The sequence below is a fragment of the Neomonachus schauinslandi genome, chromosome 7 (genome assembly GCF_002201575.2).
Source record: "Neomonachus schauinslandi chromosome 7, ASM220157v2, whole genome shotgun sequence".
In the NCBI taxonomy this organism is placed as follows: domain Eukaryota; kingdom Metazoa; phylum Chordata; class Mammalia; order Carnivora; family Phocidae; genus Neomonachus; species Neomonachus schauinslandi.
Window position 1 is genome coordinate 6,459,863 of NC_058409.1, and position 20,918 is coordinate 6,480,780.

Sequence of the window (20,918 nt, forward strand, 5' to 3'; positions counted from 1 at the left end):
GTTAAGAAAAATTACCCCAAATTTGGAAATAATGTGGAGGACGAATGCATATTCTTTTAATATCACTGTTTCACAGGCTCACCCCCAAATTTTATATACTTTAGGAGAATATGCCTATGTTTGTCTTTTTACTATTTGATTAGAGCCCAAGCACTGTGAGGTTACAACATTATTTTGTAAATTCCCATCTGATGGGAAAAATAATCTCAAAGATTTAATTAATTACCCTGAGGACATTAACCAGTTTTATACCTAAACTAACAGTTAGAATAATCTATCATCCCTTTATTGGATTGCCTATAAACTCCAACTTCTCAAGTGTTCTTTAAACCAGCTTTATTATCTTATTCATTGCTTCATTATTTATCAATTGAATAAAATCTTTGACACATGTTTCTTTTATATTTGCATGAGGGTCAAGTTTTTACCTTAAAAACAATTACTGTTGCTTGTGTGAATTCACTTGAGAGAACAACTACACTTTGCTGAAAAGGGTACCTCATACCCTTTTAGGTGCCTAAACCTAAGTATGTGTTATGTGGACACCCAGAATGATTCTCGAAGAATTAAGAGGTTTATTTTCTTGAGTCTTTCTTTTTCTTTTTCAGTGTTGTTTGTGCCCTTGTTTATTTTCTGGTTACTAGTCAAGTGTGGTTCAGCCTCTGTGCAAACATAGCAGATATTTATTCCCTTTTGGTGGAAAATTGAGAATTATTATTGAGAATCTGGTTTCATGGTCTGTTGGATGATGATCTCTGTCATATGGATGGTGAGGAAAAAAAGTAGTCTTTTTATGATTGAGTTTGCAATTTACTACCTGGTTTGAGCCCAAACACTGGGAAGTTCATTGTTAACTTGTGGGATACCAAAGAGATGGGGGTGAAGGGATGGGGTAATAGGGTGATAGGTATTAAGGAGGGCAAGTGATGTGATAAGCACTGGGTATTATATGCAAATAATGAATTGTTCAACACTACATTAAAAACTAATGATGTCTGGGGGAGGAGCAAGATGGTGGAGGAGTAAGAGACCTAAATTTCATCTGGTCCTAGGAATTCAGCTAGATAGGGATCAAACCATTCTGAACACCTACAAACTCAACAGGAGATCAAAGAAAAGAATAGCAACAACTCTCTGAACAGAAAAGCGACCACTTTCTGGAAGGTAAGACGTGCGGAGAAGTGAATCCAGGGCAGTATTCGGGAGGATAGATGGCAGGGGAGGGGGGCCTCCATCAGCCATTACCAGCAAGTGATAGAGCCACGGAGCACAAAATCAGAACTTTTAAAATTCAGCTCCGCTGAGGGAGGTTGCTCCAGTGGCTAAGCAGGGGGTGGAACTCTCGTGGGACAGTGTGGTGTCAGGACCCTCGGGGTCACAGAAAGACCGGGGGTGCCTGAGTGCGGCAGAACTCCCAGGTATCAGAACAGGGAAGCTGGCTGCAGAGAAGGAGCCAAGGACTGTGCTCTCAGCTCAGGGTTGCCATATACCGTGAACCACAGCACAGTCAGGCCACTGCTCTTCCAGGAGAGACCCAACAAGTGGCAGATCTGAGGAGACTCCCCTTCCTCCCCTAAGAGGAGCAGTGCAGGAGAGCACTGCAGGACTCTGCTGGGTTTGGAGACTCCACACCCAGTCTGGTGCCAGAGATAGAAATGCTCGGTCATAGGCCCAGGGAGCATGGAGTGTGGCTGGAGACTGGGGAGATGGGGGTGACTGACTGCTTTTCTCTGGGGGCTCACTGAGGAGGGGGGCCCCGAGTTCTCAGCTCCTCTGGGGCAGAGATAGGGAGGCTGCCATTTTCACTCTCGTCCTCCAAAGCTGTATGGAAATCTTGCAGGGAATAAAAGCTCCCGAGAGCAAACCCGAGCAGATTACTTAGCCCAGACATGGGAGGGTGGGGAAATTCTGCCTCTGGCAAAGACATATAAGAACCACTGCAACAGACCCCTCTCCGAGAAGATCAGCAAGAACAGCCAGCCAAGACCAAGTTTACCAATCAATGAGAATGGCAGAACTCCAGCGCTAGGGGAATACTGCACATAGAATTCATGGCTTTTTCCCCACGATTCTTTAGTCTTTCAAAGTTAATTTTTAAAATTTTCTTTCTTTTCTCTCTTTTTTTTGAATTTTTCTTTTTCCCCTTTTCAACCAAAATCTTATCAATCCTTTTTTTAAAAAATCATTTTTATTTTTCATTTTTAGAGTCATATTCTATCCCTTCATAGTAGTTAACCTTATTTTTAGTATATATAAGTTGTTCTCTCTTTAAAAATTTGGGATACAGTTTCTTCTAACAGACTATACCCTAAATCTTTAGTGTACGGCTTTGTTCTAGTCTCCTGCTTGATCACATTCTCTCCCTTTTTTTTTTTTAATGCTCTTCTTTATTTTCTCAAACAAGGCGCCCGGCTAGCTCAGTCTGTAGAGCATGAGACTCTTATTTTCTCAAACAACTTCTTATCATCAATTCCTTTTATAAAATTTTCATCTTTTGAGTCATATCCTATCCCTTCTTCATATTTACCCTTATTTTTGTACATATGTAAGTTTTTCTTTCTTTAAAATTTCTGGAGGCACTTTCATCTAACAGACCAAAATATGCCCAAAATCTAGTGTGTGGCACTGACCTATGCACCAGCTTGATCATATTTGATCATATTCTGTTTTTTTTTTTGGTTGTTTGTTTTTTTTTATCTTTTTCTTTTTCTTTTCTCTTTCTTCCCCCCCTGGTTTCAGTTCTCTTGTTTAGTGTATTTTTTCTGGGGTCGTTTTTACCCTGTTAGCATTTTGTTCTCTCATTTGTCTATTCTCCTCTGGACAAAATGACAAGATGGAAAAAATCACCTCAACAAAAAGAACCGACTGCCAGGGACCTAATCAATACGAACATTAGCAAGATGTTGCAAATAGAGTTCAGAATGACGATTTTAGATACTAGCAGAGCTTGAAAAAAGCATGGAAGATATTAGAGAAACCCTTTATGGAGAAATAAAAGAACTAAAATCTAACCAAGTTGGAATCAAAAAGGTTATTAATGAGGTGCAATCAAAAATGGAGGCTCTAACTGCTAGGGTAAATGAGACAGAAGAAGGATTTAGTGATATAGAAGACAAATGATGGAAAATAAGGAAGCTGAGAAAAAGAGATAACTACTGGACCACGAGGGCAGAATTCGAGAGATAAGTGATACCATAAGATGAAACAATATTAGAATAATTGGGATCCCAGAAGAAGAAAAGGGGGGCAGAAGGAATATTGGAGCAAATTATAGCAGAGAACTCCCCTAATTAGGGGAAGAAAACAGGCATCAAAATCCAGGAGGCACAGAGAACCCCTCTCAAAATCAATAAAAATATGTCAACACCCTGACATCTAATAGTAAAACTTACGAGTTTCAGAGACAAAGAGAAAAATCCTGAAAGGAGCTCGGGACAAGAGATCTGTAACCTACAATAGTAGAAACATTAGATTGGCAACAGACCTATCCACAGAGACCTGGCAGGCCAGAAAGGACTGGCATGATATATTCAGAGCAAATAATGAGAAAAATATGCAGCCAAGAATACTCTATCCAGCTAGGCTGTCATTGAAAATAGGAGAGGTAAAAAGCTTCCAGGACAAACAAAAACTAAAGGAATTTGCAAACACAAAACCAGCCCTACAAGAAATATTGAAAGGGGTCCTCTAAGCAAAGAGAGAGCCTAAAAGCAACCTAGACCAGAAAGGAACACAGACAATATACAGTAACAGTCACCTTACAGTCAATACAATGGCACTAAATTCCTATCTTTCAATAGTGACCCTGAATGTAAATGGGCTAAATGCCCCAATCAAAAGACACAGGCTATCAGATTGGATTAAAAAACAAGACCCATCAATATGCTGTCTGCAAGAGACTCATTTTAGACCCAAAGACACCCTCAGATTGAAAGTGAGGGGGTGGAAAACCATTTACCATGCTAATGGACACCAAAAGAAAGCTGGGGTGGCAATCCTTATATCACACAAATTAGATTTTAAACCAAAGACTGTAATAAGAGATGAGGAAGGACACTATATCCTACTTAAAGGGTCTATCCAACAAGAAGATCTAACAATTGTAAATATCTATGCCCCTAACATGGGAGCAGCCAATTATATAAGGCAATAACAAAAGCAAAGAAACACATTGACAACAATACAGTAATAGTGGGGGACTTTAACACCCCCCTCACTGAAATGGACAGATCATCTAAGCAAAAGATCAACAAGGAAATAAAGACTTTAAATGACACACTGGACCAAATGGACTTCACAGACATATTCAAAACATTCCATCCCAAAGCAACAGAATACATATTCTTCTCTAGTGCCCATGGAACATTCTCCAGAATAGATCACATCCTAGGTCACAAATCAGGTCTCAACCAGTACCAAAAGATTGGGATCATCCCCTGCCTATTTTCAGACCACAATGCTTTGAAACTAGAACTCAATCACAAGAAGAAAGTCAGAAAGAACTCAAATACATGGAGGCTAAAGAGCATCCTACTAAAGAATGAATGGGTCAACCAGGAAATTAAAGAAGAATTTTAAAAATTCATGGAAACCAATGAAAATGAAAACTCAACTGTTCAAAATCTTTGGGATGCAGCAAAGGCAGTTAAGAGGAAAGTATTATAGCAATACAAGCCTTTCTCAAGAAACAAGAAAGGTCTCAAATACACAGCCTAACCCTACACCTAAAGGAGCTGGAGAAAGAACAGCAAATAAAGCCTAAACCCAGCAGACCAGAAATAACACAGATCAGAGCAGAAATCAATGAAATAGAAACCAAAAGAACAGTAGAACAGATCAATGAAACTAGGAGCTGGTTCTTTGAAAGAATTAATAAGGTTGATAAACCCCTGACTAGATTTATCAAAAAAGAAAAGAGAAATGACAAAAATGAATAAAATCATGAATGAAAGAGGAGAGATCACAACCAACACCAAAGAAATACAAACAATTATAAGAACATGTTATGAACAACTATATGCCAGCAAATTAGATAATCTGGAAGAAATGGACACACTCCTAGAGATGTATCAACTACCAAAACTGAACCAGGAAGGAATAGAAAACCAGAACAGACCTATAACCACTAAGGAAATTGAAGCAGTCATCAAAAATCTCCCAACAAACAAGAGCCCAGGGCCAGATGGCTTCCGAGGGGAATTCTACCAAACATTAAAAGAAGAGTTAATAGCTATTTTTTTGAAACTGTTCCAAAAAATAGAAATGGAAGGAAAACTTCCAAACTCGTTTTAAGAGGCCACCATTACCTTGATCCCCAAACCAGACAAAGACCCCATCAAAAAGGAGAATTAGAGACCAATATCCCTGATGAACATGGATGCAAAAATTCTCACCAAAATTCTACCCAATAGGATCCAACAGTACATTAAAAGGATTATTCATCACGACCAAGTGAGATTTATCCCTGGGCTGCAAGGTTGGTTCAACATCCGCAAATCAATCAATGTGATACAATACATTAATAAAAGAAAGAACAAGAAACATAAAAACCTCTCCATAGATGCAGAAAAAGCATTTGACAAAGTACAGTATCCTTTCTTGATCAAAACTCTTCAGAGTATTGGGATAGAGGGTACATACCTCAATATCATAAAAGCCATCTATGAAAAACCCACAGTGAATATCATTCTCAATGGGGAAAAACTGAGAGCTTCCCCCTAAGGTCGGAACATGCCAGGGATGTCCACTATCACCACTGCTATTCAACATAGTATTAGAAGTCCTAGCCACAGCAGACAACAAAAAAAATAAAAGGCATCCGAATTGGCAAAGAAGAAGTCAAACTCTCACTCTTTGCAGATGATATGATACTTTAGGTGGAAAACCCAAAAGACTCCACCTCAAAACTGCTAGAACTCATACAGGAATTCAATCAAGTGTCAGGGTATAAAATCAATGCACAGAATCAGTGGCATTCCTATACACCAAGACAGAAGAAAGAGAAATTAAGGAGTCGATCCCATTTACAATTGCACCCAAAATCATAAGATACCTAAGAATAAATCTAACCAAAGAGGTAAAGTATCTGCATTTAGAAAACTCTAAAATACTCAATTAAAAAATTGAGGAAGACACAAAGAAATGGAAAAACATTCCATGCTCATGGATTGGAAGAACAAATACTGTGAAGATGTCAATGCCACCTAGAGCAATCTACACATTCAATGCAACCCCCATCAAAATACCATCCACTTTTTTCAAAGAAATGGAACAAATAATCCTAAAATCTGTATGGAACCAGAAAAGACCCCAAATAGCCAGAGGAATGTTGAAAAAGAAAAGCAAAGCTGGCAGCATCACAATTCCGGACTTCAAGCTCTATTACAAAGCTGTGATCATCAAGACAGTATGGCACTGGCACAAAAACAGACACCAATGGAACAGAATAGAGAGCCCAGAAATGCACCCTCAACTCTATAGTCAACTAATTTTGACAAAGCAGGAAAGAATGTCCAGTGGAATAAAGACAGTCTCTTCAACAAATGGTGTTGGGAAAATTGGACAGCCACATGCAGAAGAATGGAACCGGACCATTTCCTTACAAAAATAGACTTAAAATGGATGAAAGACCTAAATGTGAGACAGGAGTCCATCAAAATCCTAGAGGAGAACACAGGCAGCAACCTCTTCGACCTCAGCCGCAGAAACTTCTTCCTAGAAACATTGCCAAAGGCAAGGGAAGCAAGAGCAAAAATGAACTATTGGGGGCGCCTGGGTGGCTCAGTTGGTTAAGCGACTGCCTTCGGCTCAGGTCATGATCCTGGAGTCCCAGGATCGAGTCCCGCATCGGGCTCCCTGCTCGGCAGGGAGTCTGCTTCTCCGTCTGCCCCTCCCCCCTCTCATGTGCTCTCTCTCATTCTCTCTCTGAAATAAATAAATAAAATCTTTAAAAAAAAAAAATGAACTATTGGGACCTCATCAAGATAAAAAGCTTTTGCATAGCAGAAGAAACAGTCCACAAAACCAAAAGACAACCAATAGAATGGGAGACGATATTTGCAAATGACATATCAGATAAAGGACTAGTATCCAAAATCTATAAAGAACTTCTTAAACTCAACACCCAAAGAACAAACGATCCAATCAAGAAATGGGCAGAAGACATGAACAGACATTTTTCCAAAGACATCCAAACGGCCAACAGACACAGGAAAAAGTGCTCAACATCGCTCGGCATCAGAGAAATCCAAATCAAAACTTCAATGAGATACCACCTCACACCAGTCAGAATGGCTAAAATTAACAAGTCAGGAAATGACAGATGTTGGCAGGGATGGGGAGAAAGGGGAACCCTCCTACACTATTGGTGGGAATGCAACCTGGTGCAAGCCACTCTGGAAAACAGTATGGAGGTTCCTCAAAAAGTTGAAAATAGAGCTGCCCTATGACTCAGGAATTGCACTACTGGGTATTTACCCCAAAGATACAAATGTAGGGATCTGAAGGGGTACGTGCACCCCAATGTTTATAGCAGCAATGTCCACAATAGCCAAACTATGGAAAGAGCCAAGATGTCCATCAACAGATGAATGGTTAAAGAAGAGGTGGTATATATATACAATGGAATATTATGCAGCCATCAAAAGGAATGAAATCTTGCCATTTGCAACAATGTGGATGGAACTGGAGGGTATTATGCTGAGAGAAATAAGTCAATCAGAGAAAGACTTGTATCATATGACCTCACTGATATGAGGAATTCTTAATCTCAGGAAACAGAGTGTTGCTGGAGTGGTGGGGTGTGGGAGGGATGGGGTGGCTGGGTGATAGATATTGGGGAGGTTATGTGTTATGGTGAGTGCTGTGAATTGTGCAAGACTGTTGAATCACAGACCTGTACCTCTGAAATAAATAATACATTATATGTTTAAAAAAAAGAAGATAGCAGGAAGGGAAAAATGAAGGGGGGAATCGGAGGTGGAGACAAACCATGAGAGACTATGTACTCTGAAAAACAATCTGAGGGTTCTAGAGGGGAGGGGTGTGGGGGATGGGTTAGCCTGGTGATGGGTATTAAGGAGGGCACGTACTGAATGGAGCACTGGGTTTTATACACAAACAATGAACCATGGAACACTACATCAAAAAAAATGATGTAATATATGGTGATTAACATTCATAATAAAAAAATTTAAAGAAAACTAATGTCTTACATGTTGGCTAATTGAACATTAATAATAATCATAAAAAATAAAAATAAAACTCTTAGAATTGAAATAATTTTTTAGGATAATTTGTTCCAGCTCTGTGAAAAATGTTGATTGTATTTTGATAGGGATTTCATCAAATGTAAAGAGTACATGGGATAGCATAGATATTTTTTGTTTTTGTTGTTTTAAAACATGGATACATTTTATTTGGAAATTTTATATATTCTTATGTCAAAGTGAGATTAATTTGGATGTGAAAAACAAAAAATTATTTAATCATTTTTTCCTCAAGTAAATTATTAATATACGTAAAATTGTGTAATAAAAAATTATTAACTTCTCAATAACAGTGAATTACACTGTCAAACAAAGGCATGGATTTATTTTGATTTCCATGAATTACAAATATTTTTGCTAAGACATACCTATCAAATGTATTGAAACAATTGTAGAATTATATAATATATAGAAGCATAGCAGTTTATTATTTATTTTAAATCTTTCATGATGTTCTCATATATATTTTTTTAGGCCACGAGTTTATTCATTACCGGAATTTATCCCAGCAAGTTCATTACCGGAATTTATCCCAAAGGAACAAGAGCAGACTCCTCTAATTTTAATCCTCAAGAATTTTGGAATATAGGTTGTCAAATGGGTATATTATATAGAATATTGAGTTTCTGCAAAAATAAGATAAAATAAGTTCATTTTGTGAATTAATGAAAGATTTATGAAAAGAGCTTCCCAAATAGATTTTTTTGGCACTGTGTGTTTTAGGGTCAAGCAATAATGACGAATCATTAGTTTCAAGAGCTGAGGTTATTCCTAAATGTGTCAGAGAGGGTAGCTCTAAGTGAGGGTTAGGGGCATGGAAGTTAAATCATGAAGAGTTGGCATTGGAAGTGTAGGATGGGGGAAAAGACACCAAAATGGATGTAAGAAGACAGTGAATATCAAATCCTTTGCTTGAAAGATTTGCTAAGGGCTTCTTTACATCAAGGGAACTCTTCCTTTTATACTTTACACCAGCTTCTGCATTCACAGTATTGAAAAGTGAAAGAGATTATGTGGGTCTGTTACTTGTCTTTACCAGACTCTCCCTATTCCAAATTGATTCACTGTTACAGCACAGGCACTAACCAGTCAGAGGGTACCAAGTGTGAACCCCTCTGCTCCTGGTTTGTGGCAAGGCCCATAGGTTTGTGGAGGGAGGGGGAGAGTAGGGTTAGGCTAGGTGGGTGAGGGGTATTAGGGGGAGTGGAAGATGGAACTGCATATAGTGGCTACTTACCAACATCTAAAGGGGGACATCTATATTTTAACACCAATTATTTCTCTGGATAGCATAGGTATTTTAACAATATTTGGTCTTCCAATCAATGAGCATAGAATATTTCTCCATTTCCTTGTGTCTTCCTCAAATTCTTTCATAAGTGTTCTATATTCTTCTGAGTACAGATCCTTTGCCTCTTTGGTTAGGTTTCTCCTAAGTATCTTATGGGTTTTGGTGCAATTTTAAATGGGATTGACGCGTTAATTTCTCTTTCTTCTGTCTCATTGATAGTGTATGGAAATGCAACTGATTTCTGTGCATTGATTTTATATCCTGCCAGTTTGCTGAATTCCTGTATGACTTCTAGCAATTTTGGGGTGGAGTCTTTTTGGTTTTCCACATAGAGTGTCATGTTATCTGTGAAGAGTGGGAGTTTGACTTCTTCTTTGCTGATTCTGATGTCTTTTATTTCTTTTCATTGTCTGGTTACTGAGGCTAGGACTTCTAGTACTATGTTGAACAACAGTGGTGAGAGTGGACATCCCTGTCATGTTCCTGACCTTAGGGGAAAAAACTCTCAGGTTTACCCCAATGAGAATGATATTTGCTGTGGGCTTTTTGTATATGGCTTTTATGATATTGATGTATGTTCCTTCTATCCCTACACTGTGCAGAGTTTTAATAAAATTGGTGATGTACTTTGTCAAATGCTTTTTCTGCATCTATTGAGAGGATCAGTAGTTCTTGTTCTTTCTTTTATTAATATGATGTATCATATTGATTGGTTTGTGGATGTTGAACCACCCTTGCAGCCAAGGAATAAGTCTGACTTGGTCATGGTGAGTAATCCTTTTAATATACTGTTGGATCCTATTGGCTAGTATCTTAGTGAGAATTTTGGCATCCATGTTCCTCCGGGATATTGGTCTATAATTCTCCTTTTTGGTGGGGTCTTTATCTAGTTTTGGGATCAAGGTAATGCTGGCTTCATAGAACAAATTTGGAAGTTTTCTTTCCATTTCTATTTTTTGAAACAGCTTCAGAAGAATAGGTATTAATTCCTCTTTAAATGTTTGGTAGAACTCTCCTGGGAAGTCACCCAGCCCTGGACTCTTTGTTCGAAGGGTTTTGATTACTGCTTCAATTTCCTTGCTGGTGATGGGTCTTTTCAGGTTTTCTATTTCTTCCGGTTTCAGTTTGGGTAGTTTATAAGTTTCTAGGAATGCATCCATTTCTTCCAGATTGCCTAATTTTTTGGCTCATAATATGTTCTTAAAATTTTATTTCCTTGGTGGTGTTCGTGAACTCTCCTTTGTCATTCATGATTTTATTAATTTGGGTCCTTTCTCTTTTATTTTTGATAAGTCTGGCCAGAGGTTTATTGATCTTATTAGTTCTTTCAAAGAAACAGCTTCTAGTTTCATTGATCTTTTCCACTGTTCTTTTTTTTCCTATTTCATTGATTTCTCTCTAATCTTTATTATTAATTCTCTTCTCCTGCTGAGTTTAGGCTTTATTTGCTGTTCTTTTTCCAGCTCCTTTATGCATAAGTTTAGCTTGTGTATATGAGACATTTTTTGTTTCTTGAGGAAGGTTTGTATTCCTATATACATCCATCACATGGTGCCTTTTCTGCATCCCAAATAGTTGTGTTTTCATTTTCTTTCCATGACTATTTTTTAATTTTATTTTTTCATGAATTAAAAAAAATTCTTTAATTTCCTAGATGATCCATTCATTCTTTAGTAGGATGGTCTTTATCTTCCATGTATTTGAGTTCTTTCCAAATTTCCTCTTGTGATTGAGTTCAATTTTCAAAGGATTGTGGTCTGAAAATGTGCAGGGAATGATCCCAATCTTCTGCTTCCATTTGAGACCTGATTTGTGACCTAGTATGTAATCTGTTCTGGACAATGTTCTATGTGCACTCGAGAAGAATGTGTATTCTGTTTCTTTAGGATAGAATGTTCTGAACATATCTGTGAAGCTCATCTGGTCCAGTGTGTCATTCAAAGGCCTTGTTTCCTTGTTTATGTTCTGCTTAGATGATCTTTCCTTTGCTGTGAGTGGTGTGTTACAGTCCCTTAATTTTATTGTATTTTTAACAATGTGTTTCCTTAATTTTGTTATTAATTTGTTTATAAAATTGGCTGCTCCCAAGTTAGGAGCATAAATATTTACAGTTGTTAGATCTTCTAGTTGGATAGACCCTTTAATTATGATATACTGTCCTTCCTCATCTCTTATTACAATCTTTGGTTTAAAATCTAATCTGCTATAAGGCTACCCTAACTTTCTTTTGATATCCATTAGTATGATAAATGGTTGTCTACCGCCTCACTTTCCATCAATCTGGAGGTGTCTTTGGGTCTAAAATGAGTCTCTTGCAGACAGCATATTGATGGGTCTTGCTTTTTCATCCAGTTTGATACCTATGTCTTTTGATTAGGACATTTAGCCCATTTATGTTCAGAATAACTATTGAAAGATATAAGTTTAGTGCTATTGTATTGCTTGTAAAGTCACTGTTTCTGTGTATTGTCTCTGTTCCTTTCTAGTTTATGTTACTTTTGGGCTCTCTTTTTGCTTAGAGAGTCCTCTTTAATATTTCTTGCAGGGCTGGATTAGTGATCACAATTTCTTTTAGTCTCTGCTTGTCCTGGAAGCAGGACATTTCTCTCTCCTATTTTGAATGAGAACTTTGCTGGATAAAATATTCTTGGCTGCATATTTTTTCTCATTTAGCACTCTGAGTATATGATACCAGCCCTTTCTGGCCTGCCAGGTCACTGTGGATAGGTCTGCTCTCAGTCTAATATTTCTACCCTTGTAAGTTATGGACCTCTTGTCCCGAGCTGTTTTTAAGATTTTCTCTTTGTCTCTGAGATTTGCAAGCTTTAGCATTATGTATCAAGGTGTTGACCTATATTTTTTTATTTGGAGGGGGGTTCTCCCTGCCTCCTGGATTTGAATGCCTGTTTCATTCCCCAGATTAAGGAAGTTCTTCTCTATCATTTGCTCCAATATACTTTCTGCCTCCACCCCGCATCTTTCCTTTTCTCTTGGGATCCCAATTACTCTAATATTGTTTCACTTTATGGTGTCACTTATCTCTCGAACTCTCCCCTCGTGATCTAGTAGTTGTTTATCTTTTTCTCAGCTTCTTTATTCTCCATCATTTGGTCTTCTATATCACTAATTCTTTCTGCCTCATATACCCTAGTATGTAGAGCCTCTGTTTTTGTTTTTATCTCATTTATAGTCTTTTTTATTTTGACCTGATTACATTTTAGTTCTTTTATTTCTCCAGAAAGGGATTCTCTAGTGACTTCTATGCTTTTTTTCAATTCCAGCTAATATCTTTATAATTATTATTTTGAACTCTATTTCTGACCTCTTATTTATATCCATGCTGATTAGGTTTCTGGCAATCATTCCTGCCTCTTGAACTCTTTTTTAGAGGTGAGTTTTTCCATCTTCTCATTCTGTCGAGAGAGGAAATAATGCAAAAGAGAACAAAATACTAAAATGGCAACAAGGACCCCAGAGAAATATACACTAAACAAATTAGGAGACCCAAAACCAAAAAAAATTAAAAATATAAAAGGGAATATAATCAGACTGGTGAACAGAACAGAGTTATACATTAATGCAATGCTATTCAGCCATAAAAAGAATGACATATTGCATTTGCAAAGACATGGATAGAGAAAGAGCATGATGCTAAGTGAAATAATTCAGAGAATGACAAATGCTGTATGATTTCACTCATATGTGGAATTTAAGGGACAAACCAAAAAGGAAACAGAAAAAAAGAGAAAGACAAATCAAGAAACAGACACAGAGAGAGAGAGAAATAAAGAAACAGACTCAACTATAGAGAACAAACTGATGGTTACTGGGGAGTTAGGTGACATAGGTGATGGGGATTAAGGAGTACACTTATGATGAGCAAGAGTGATGTGTGGAATGTTGAATTACTATACTGTATGCCTGAAACAAATATAACACTATATTAACTAACTGGAATTAAAATAAAAACTTAAAAAGCCAAAAAACCCCACTTATATATTTAAAAAAGTTCCTACTTACAGAACATGAAGGGTGAACACTGTCTAAAGAGAATTTTATAAGCTTGTTTCTCATCATCTGGATGCATTTTATCTAAGACACTGTTGTGATATCTTTAATAAATCAGATAAATCATATCTATATATGCACACATGGAATATTGTATGTTGCCTGTCATGTAGTAGGCTCTGAATCAATGGTAGAGTTTAGCAATAAGAGTTAAGAAATTAAGCTCAGGGCATCCTCTAATTGTAGAAATAAGTCCAGTTTTAAACAATAAGTGATAATAATCTCAATGCCTTACTTCTGCACAGTGCTTGGGTTTACAAAGTCCTACATTCCAATGTAATACATTTTACACATGAATTAGCTCAGAAAATATTTGGTTTAAAAAAGCTGGTTTTTCACTAGACACAGAGAAGGTTTAGGGTTTAAAAGACATCTCCAGGCCTACAGGTGTTATGATCATCACTATTAATGAGGAAAGTGAGCCTCAGAGTTTGTTTACTCAAATTCACAGAATCAGGGGATGGCATTGTCAGCACAGGATGTCCTAGTCCTTCAGTGCTGGCTGCCAATCCTGCAATGGTTCAACCCCTTTCTCCGGGCCCCCATCAACTCCTGGTTTCTCAAGCTATAAATGAGGGAGTTGAGCATAGGAGTAAGGACCGTGTAGAAGATACACGGGTATCTTCTTGTCATGGATAGGGGCCCCGTAGTGCCGAGGCCTCAGGTAGATGAACACGGCTGCCCCATAGAAGAGGAAGACAGCTGTCAGACGGGAGAAACAGGTGGCCAGGGCCTTTTTGCCAGCCTGAGCAGAGTGCATATGGAGCACAGCCTTCAGGATACGAGCATAGGAGGCCACAACGATGGAGAAGGGAAGAAACAACATGAAGACATAGCAAGCATATATAACGTTCTCAAAAATGGATGTGTCTATACAGGCCTGTTTCAACAAGGATAGCATCTCACAAAGGAAGTGGTTCACTTCCCTCAAGCCACAGTAGGGAAAGGTCATTACAACCACAATCTGGATCACACCATCTGTTATCCCAAAGGCCCAAGAGCTCCCAAAAATCTGGAGGCAGACCCTCTGACTCATGAGGACAAGATAGTGAAGTGGGTGGCTAATGGCCATATAGCGGTCATAAGCCATGAGTCCCAGGAAGAGCCCCTCAGATCCCACAAGACAAAGAGGCCAATTTTTATGCCACAACCCACAAAGGAGATGGACTTCCTGCCAGACAGGAAGTTGACCACCATCTTTGGCACATGGGTACAGACCAACATGAGGTCCATGAGGGAGAGCTGAATGAGGAAAAAGTACATGGGTGTGTGAAGTCGAGGATCTATGTAGATGAGGAAGAGGAGGAGAACTTTCCCACAGAATGCCACTGTGAAGACCACCATAACCACCCAGAAGAGGACAAGGTCAGTTGGACTGTGAGAAAAAATTTCCAAGAGGATGAAGTCATCTGTGGATGATTGATTCAACCATATCTCCATGGCTTAGTTGATGTCCCTTGTCACCTGTGAGTGTGAACAAAAAATACTGGATTGACTGACATTTCTTTATTACCTCTGCATTCTACATCTTCATGCAGCTGTTTTGTTTGTAACTCATGAGACCTCAACAACATAAACTTTGGGACATAGAAGGGACACTCCTTTATATTCCCACGTAAAAGCAATAGGAGTCATCCTAGCTTGTAGAATGGACCAACTATCTATTTGTGTATATCCTTACCAGGAAGTTTATCATAGGACTCTTCTGTGAGCAAAGTTTTGGTTTTATTATAGGATATTGAGTCTTTTATGATATAACAGAGATTTGGTAAACTATCTTAAACAGGGCTGTACCTTCTCAGTCTAAGAGACCATTTATATGCATAATGGAAAAGGAAGAGTTTGAAGCATGAGTTGCTCTTTAGCCTGTATGTGTTTATGTTCTGAGAGTGTTATCATGGTAGCAAATCTGATATATTTATAGTATCAATAAAGGAAGTATCTTTAGTGCTTCACATGAGAAGGAAGAGTTACAATTAGATGCCATTATTGTCAATTATATTGGGGGTGACAGGAAAGTCACAGGGCCAACAGTTTGGTGCCCAAACCTATTAAGGGTCTTCAGTTGTGCTGAGACTATTAAAATAATCCCAGGATTAGGCTTCAGTAAAAGTTTACTGATAAACAAGTAATATTTACTTACTGTTACCTTTAGTAGACAACAAGTAGCCTTATAAAATATTTTTAACCACTATCTTGCACATGACTCTCTGAACCATTTACTCACTGCCTCATTAAAGTTCCAATTGTTATTGGACCATATCAATTAAAAGGGATTTCTCTGGATCTTTGGTCAATAATTTTTGTAAATATCTCACTAAGGAACATAATGAGACATGACCTGATTTTACATGAAAAACCAAATTAAATAAAAGTCATGCATATTTAAAAATCATTCATATTATAACTCCCTTGAGGATAGTCACAATATCTGAACCCAAGGAAAATAAAAGGATAAATGATTATAAACAATTAAATGGAAAACATCATACTATTCTGACACAACTTTCTTTTATTGTTGTCCTCACTCTCTCACTCCGTTGAACCTTGTCTTCACCCTCAAAGATATTTCCGGTTTTTAAGTTTCTCCTTTTTCTCTCTCTGATCAGCCTCCTCCTAATTTCACCTGTCCTCTTATTCATTCAGGGCTGCAATATCAGGCATTTCCATGGTTCTGTAAGTGGTACAGCAGTGTGGTCTTTTCCCTTAAATTTGCATTAGCTACCTATTAGTTAATTACATTAACTATCAGCTGCATAACAAATAACTGCAAAATTTAGCATTTAAAATAAAATGGCAATTGTTTATTATCTTACAGGTTCTGTGGGTCAGGAATGTGGGTGAATCTTAGCTGGGTTCCTCTAGCATAAGGTCCCTCAGAGGGTTACCATGAAGCCATCAAAAAGGCTGCAGTCTTATCAAGGCTGGGCTGAAGGAGGTTCAACTCACAAGATCACTCATGTGGCTATAGGTAGGTCTTTTTCCCTTTTCATGGGGCTGCGTCACAGCATGGCAACTGACTTCTCCCAGGGAGAGTGATCCTGGAGAGAATGAATGCAAAAGCACCCTATGTAGAAGTCACAGTCTTAAAACATAGTATTGGAAGTTACATTCCATGATTTCAGCTGAATTCTATTCTTTAGAAGTGATTTACCAAATCCAGTCCATACTCACTAGGAAGAGACCCCCAAGGGCATGAACCAGGAAAGGGGACCAATGGGACATTTTTGCACATTCAATCTCAAATCCTGATTATTGATATAACTAAATGGGACTGTAATTATTATTATTATTATTATTTTAAAGATTTTATTTATTTATCAGAGAGCGAGAGACAGAGGCAGGCAGAGGGAGAAGCAGGCTTCTTGCTCAGCAAGGAGCCTGATGCGGGACTCGATCCCAGGACCCTGGGATCATGACCTGAGCCGAAGGCAGACGCTTAACCGACTGAGCCACCCAGGCGTCCCGGGACTGTAATTATTTTAAAAAGTGATCTTGTCATATAAAAAAGATGGTGAAAAAAAGAAAAGATGATTTGCAATTTGCTTAGAAACAATGAATCAAACATGTTGAGCTTGTGAGTCTATCTCTCATCCATTGAGAAGTAACAGGGCTCTCTGCCTGATTCTAGACAACCAATCTGCAATCAGTAAAAATAAACTCTTGCATCCTACAGTACTGCCATCCATTTTTTATTTAACCTCATTGTAGGAACCTTCAATGAATGTATAGTGATATTACTAAATAGACCCTCTTCTGCAGATGAGGAAAATGAGGCTCTGAAGAGTTACACGGCTGGTAAACAGGCCCAATACTTGAGAAGGGGGCTTTAGAAGCTAAGTTCTGGACAATGACTATATCAGGATGTTTCTGGGCAAAAAAAAAAAATTCTTAGAAGGGCAATCTACCTTCTCTTGGAGAATTTCTGTTAGGAGCTTCCAATTTCCTTTACGTAGTTCTTGCCTCACTCCACAGGCTTCTGATCTGTAGTCTAGACCCCTTTGCTAAAGAGCAGTTGTGGTTTCCTGTAAGATACAACTCATATCGCAGATGAATATCTGATCACTCCTGATAAGTTCATGTCTTAGTAGTTGATTAGTTTAAAAGAAATTTCTGAAGCTAGATGAAAATTACAGTTACATTTCTGAAACTCAAGGAAAGACTTAGGAGGGATTACCATAAGGCTGAGGGGAAGAAGAAAGAGAATCCGTCTGCCTCCCTCTCTCTCCAAATGACACCAAAATCTTTGGATCACAGACACCCCTCCCAAGCCTGAGGCAAGCTTGAGCCACTGCCTGAAACTTCCAATTCTCTGCAGAATTTATATAATTGCATTTCTTGTTCAAATCTCAAATAGAAAACAACCTAAGCATTAATGTTCACCAGCATGTGTTAAAAAAGTAATATCTACTATTCTCATCTTATTTCTTTAACCAATGTATCCAGAACATCTTCATTTTGCCAGCATTCATCCAAAAGCCCTGACCCAAGGACCTCTTGGTGCATCGCAAATTGTAGGCACCCCTCAGAACACCACTCTTTTGGCCATGTCACTCTCAAGACTGAGAGCAGAGCTCCACCTTTAAACTATTGAAGTCCAGGTATGGCCCTGCTTTCCCTTTCCAGTTTTTCATTCCCAAACCCTTTTAAATAAATCCTACATTCCACCTCAACAGACACCTGCAGATTGCCAGATATGATTAGACCCTCTGTTGAAGGAGGATAATCACACATTTTCCATCACTTCTTTCCTGTGGGCCTTAATAAGAGAGTTTATGTGGAGCTCCTAAGAGAGGGTTCTGCAAATGTAACTAGTACTAACATACTATGTTGGTCACTAATGACATTTCTCTCCCTATCCTGGATGGCTCCATTGAACTCTGATTCTTATACCCACTGCATATTTAGCATTTTCACTTGGATGTCCAGTAGTCTTATCCTACCTGAGGTAACTAAACTGTGCTCTTAGTCTCCACTGGAGAATCACCTGTTCTTTTTTTTTTAAGATTTTATTCATTTGAGACACACAGAGAGAGAGCATGAGCCAGGGGAGAAGCAGAGGGAGAGGGAGAAGCAGGCTCCACGCTGAGTCAGAGCCTGGTATGGGACTCGATCCCAGGACCCTGGGATCATGACTTGAGCTGAAGACAGACACTTAACCACGTGAGCCACCCATGCACCCCCAAGAAACACCTGTTCTAACCTTCTTATCAGCTCAAGGTCAAGTCTTTCCAGTAGCTTAGGGCACAACACATGGGTCATCTTGAATCCTCTCCTTCCCTTTCACATCCCAACCATCAGATACTCCTGCTGGGTTTTGCACCAGATGTATTTGCTCCTGACCACTTTTCACTCCTGCCAGCTTCAACCTCACCACACCATTGTTACTGGTTTCCTTGATGATAACAATGGCCCCTAACTGGACTTGCCTCCCCATTCCACCCTTGCTCCTATGTTAGTCTATTTGCCACATAGCACTGGAGTGAACTTATCTCTGAAAGATAAAATCTAATATGCTCCAAGACTAAATCCAGACTTTTTTGGACAGCCTTCCATCACCACCCAGACCTCCTTTTCCTCTGCTACTGCTGTAATTCCCTTGACTCCTCCAGTTCACTGGTCCACCAGCTTCCCCTTGGATTCCTCCCATACAATAGTTTGTGACAGTTAAGTTACAAACTTATTTGAGAACTGATATTCTTACAACATGGAGCATCCAAATCTGTGAATATGGTATATGTCTCCATTCAGATTCTTTAATTTTTCTCAGTAGGTTTTGTAGCATAAACTCTTTGCACATCATATATTAGGATTATTCCTGAATATATGGTGAATTTTAAGCATTTAATAATTTCAAGTGTACATTAATTTCAAATGTACAATAGGCAGATACCTGCCTCAGGGGCCTTGGCTCTTGCTTCTACAGCTTCAAGGAAGGGTCTTCCCAGATATGCTCCACATTTTCCCCTCATATCCTCCTCACATTCTCAGCCAGGACTTACTCAATACGTATTTGGAGTTCAAATCCCTCCCTGTTCCTTCTTTGCCTTATATTTCTCAGAGCACTTAACACCACCAGGCGTGCCACATTTAATTTATATGGATTTGTTTTTTGCTTTACCAATGAAACCTGTATTCCTGGTGCCACTTTTGCACACAGCAGGATACCTGGTTCCTAGAACGGTGCCTGGCATATAGTATGTCCTTAGTAAATATTTTTCAATGATTACTGTGAAGTGCAAAGAATTCAAGAAACTATCCTAGCATCTCACATGCTCACTTCTTGCCTTTTAATTTATTTTTCTCTGTTTAGTTAATGGCTTCATTGTCTTCCTAGAAAAAACACCATGAAAGAATTCACCTTGTCTCTACAATATTATTTTGGGGACAAGGTGACTCCATGTCTCCTTTTAGCCCTCTCCTTCCTCCCCTTCACCTGTAACTCTTTCAACTCATCCTTTGTCTTTTCGCTTTAGATCATTCTTCAACCCAGGAATCCATCACTGGTCCCCACAATCCACAGAAAGGGAAAGAGGAACGGAAGAATTAATGAGACATTTAAAAAAGGAACAGGGAGAAATAGATCAAAGGAAGAGGACTAGAAGAAAGAGTGAGGAGAAACAACACTAGAAAGAATATGTTCAACCCTGCCCCCCCCGCAAAAGGAAGGAAACAAGACCCTGAAGGAGGTAGACAATAGGAGGAAGAAGAAACGACCTACAAATAGTAATAGGATATGCAAGGAAGAGAGAAGCAGGTGATAGGGAAAAGTTCCTCACTCACCTTTGTGTGGGTTTCCTGGAGGAAAACATTCAGCAGAATACCTGTGGAGGAGTTTTTAGTTTCAAAATCATATTATCATCATTCTCCTGAATTTGTACTTACTGTGTCAGAGGGGGCAGGAACACTGCACCTCAGCTCTGATCTTCATCAGCACCAACACTCCCACCACTTTTTAGCCAAACTGTGAACTGTAGCTTTAACAGCAGGTCTCAAACAACAGCTCCTTTTTAGCCAAAGGGTGGAAGGAGAAAAGGGACTTAATTCAGCAGATGGTAGTAGGCAGATGAGGTATGTGCTAGGACCTATGTGTCCATGCCTACCCACTGATGTTCACTCACCTTGTCTGGGTTGCTTTCAGCCTGGATTGCAGAAGAGTTTCCACTGCCCATGTAATACTTAACACTAAAACTGATGGAAGAGAGTGAAGTTGTGGAGTCCGGGGGACCTCCCAAACTCCAGCCTTGGAAGAGGAGCTCCCCAGGTTACAATTAAGGAAACTCAAATGGGGA

At 38.8% G+C, this 20,918-nt stretch overlaps 2 protein-coding genes across 2 annotated transcripts in view; both read right to left on the minus strand.

The window, feature by feature from the left end:
* RASGEF1C (RasGEF domain family member 1C) overlaps nt 1–20,918 on the minus strand; it is an 838,438-nt gene that overhangs the window by 792,192 nt on the left and 25,328 nt on the right. The window lies entirely within an intron of this gene.
* Nucleotides 14,119–15,066, minus strand: LOC110580282 (olfactory receptor 2V2-like). The gene is given in 3 exon segments (XM_021689945.1): nt 14,119–14,247; nt 14,249–14,751; nt 14,754–15,066. Coding segments are annotated over 3 exon segments (945 nt in total).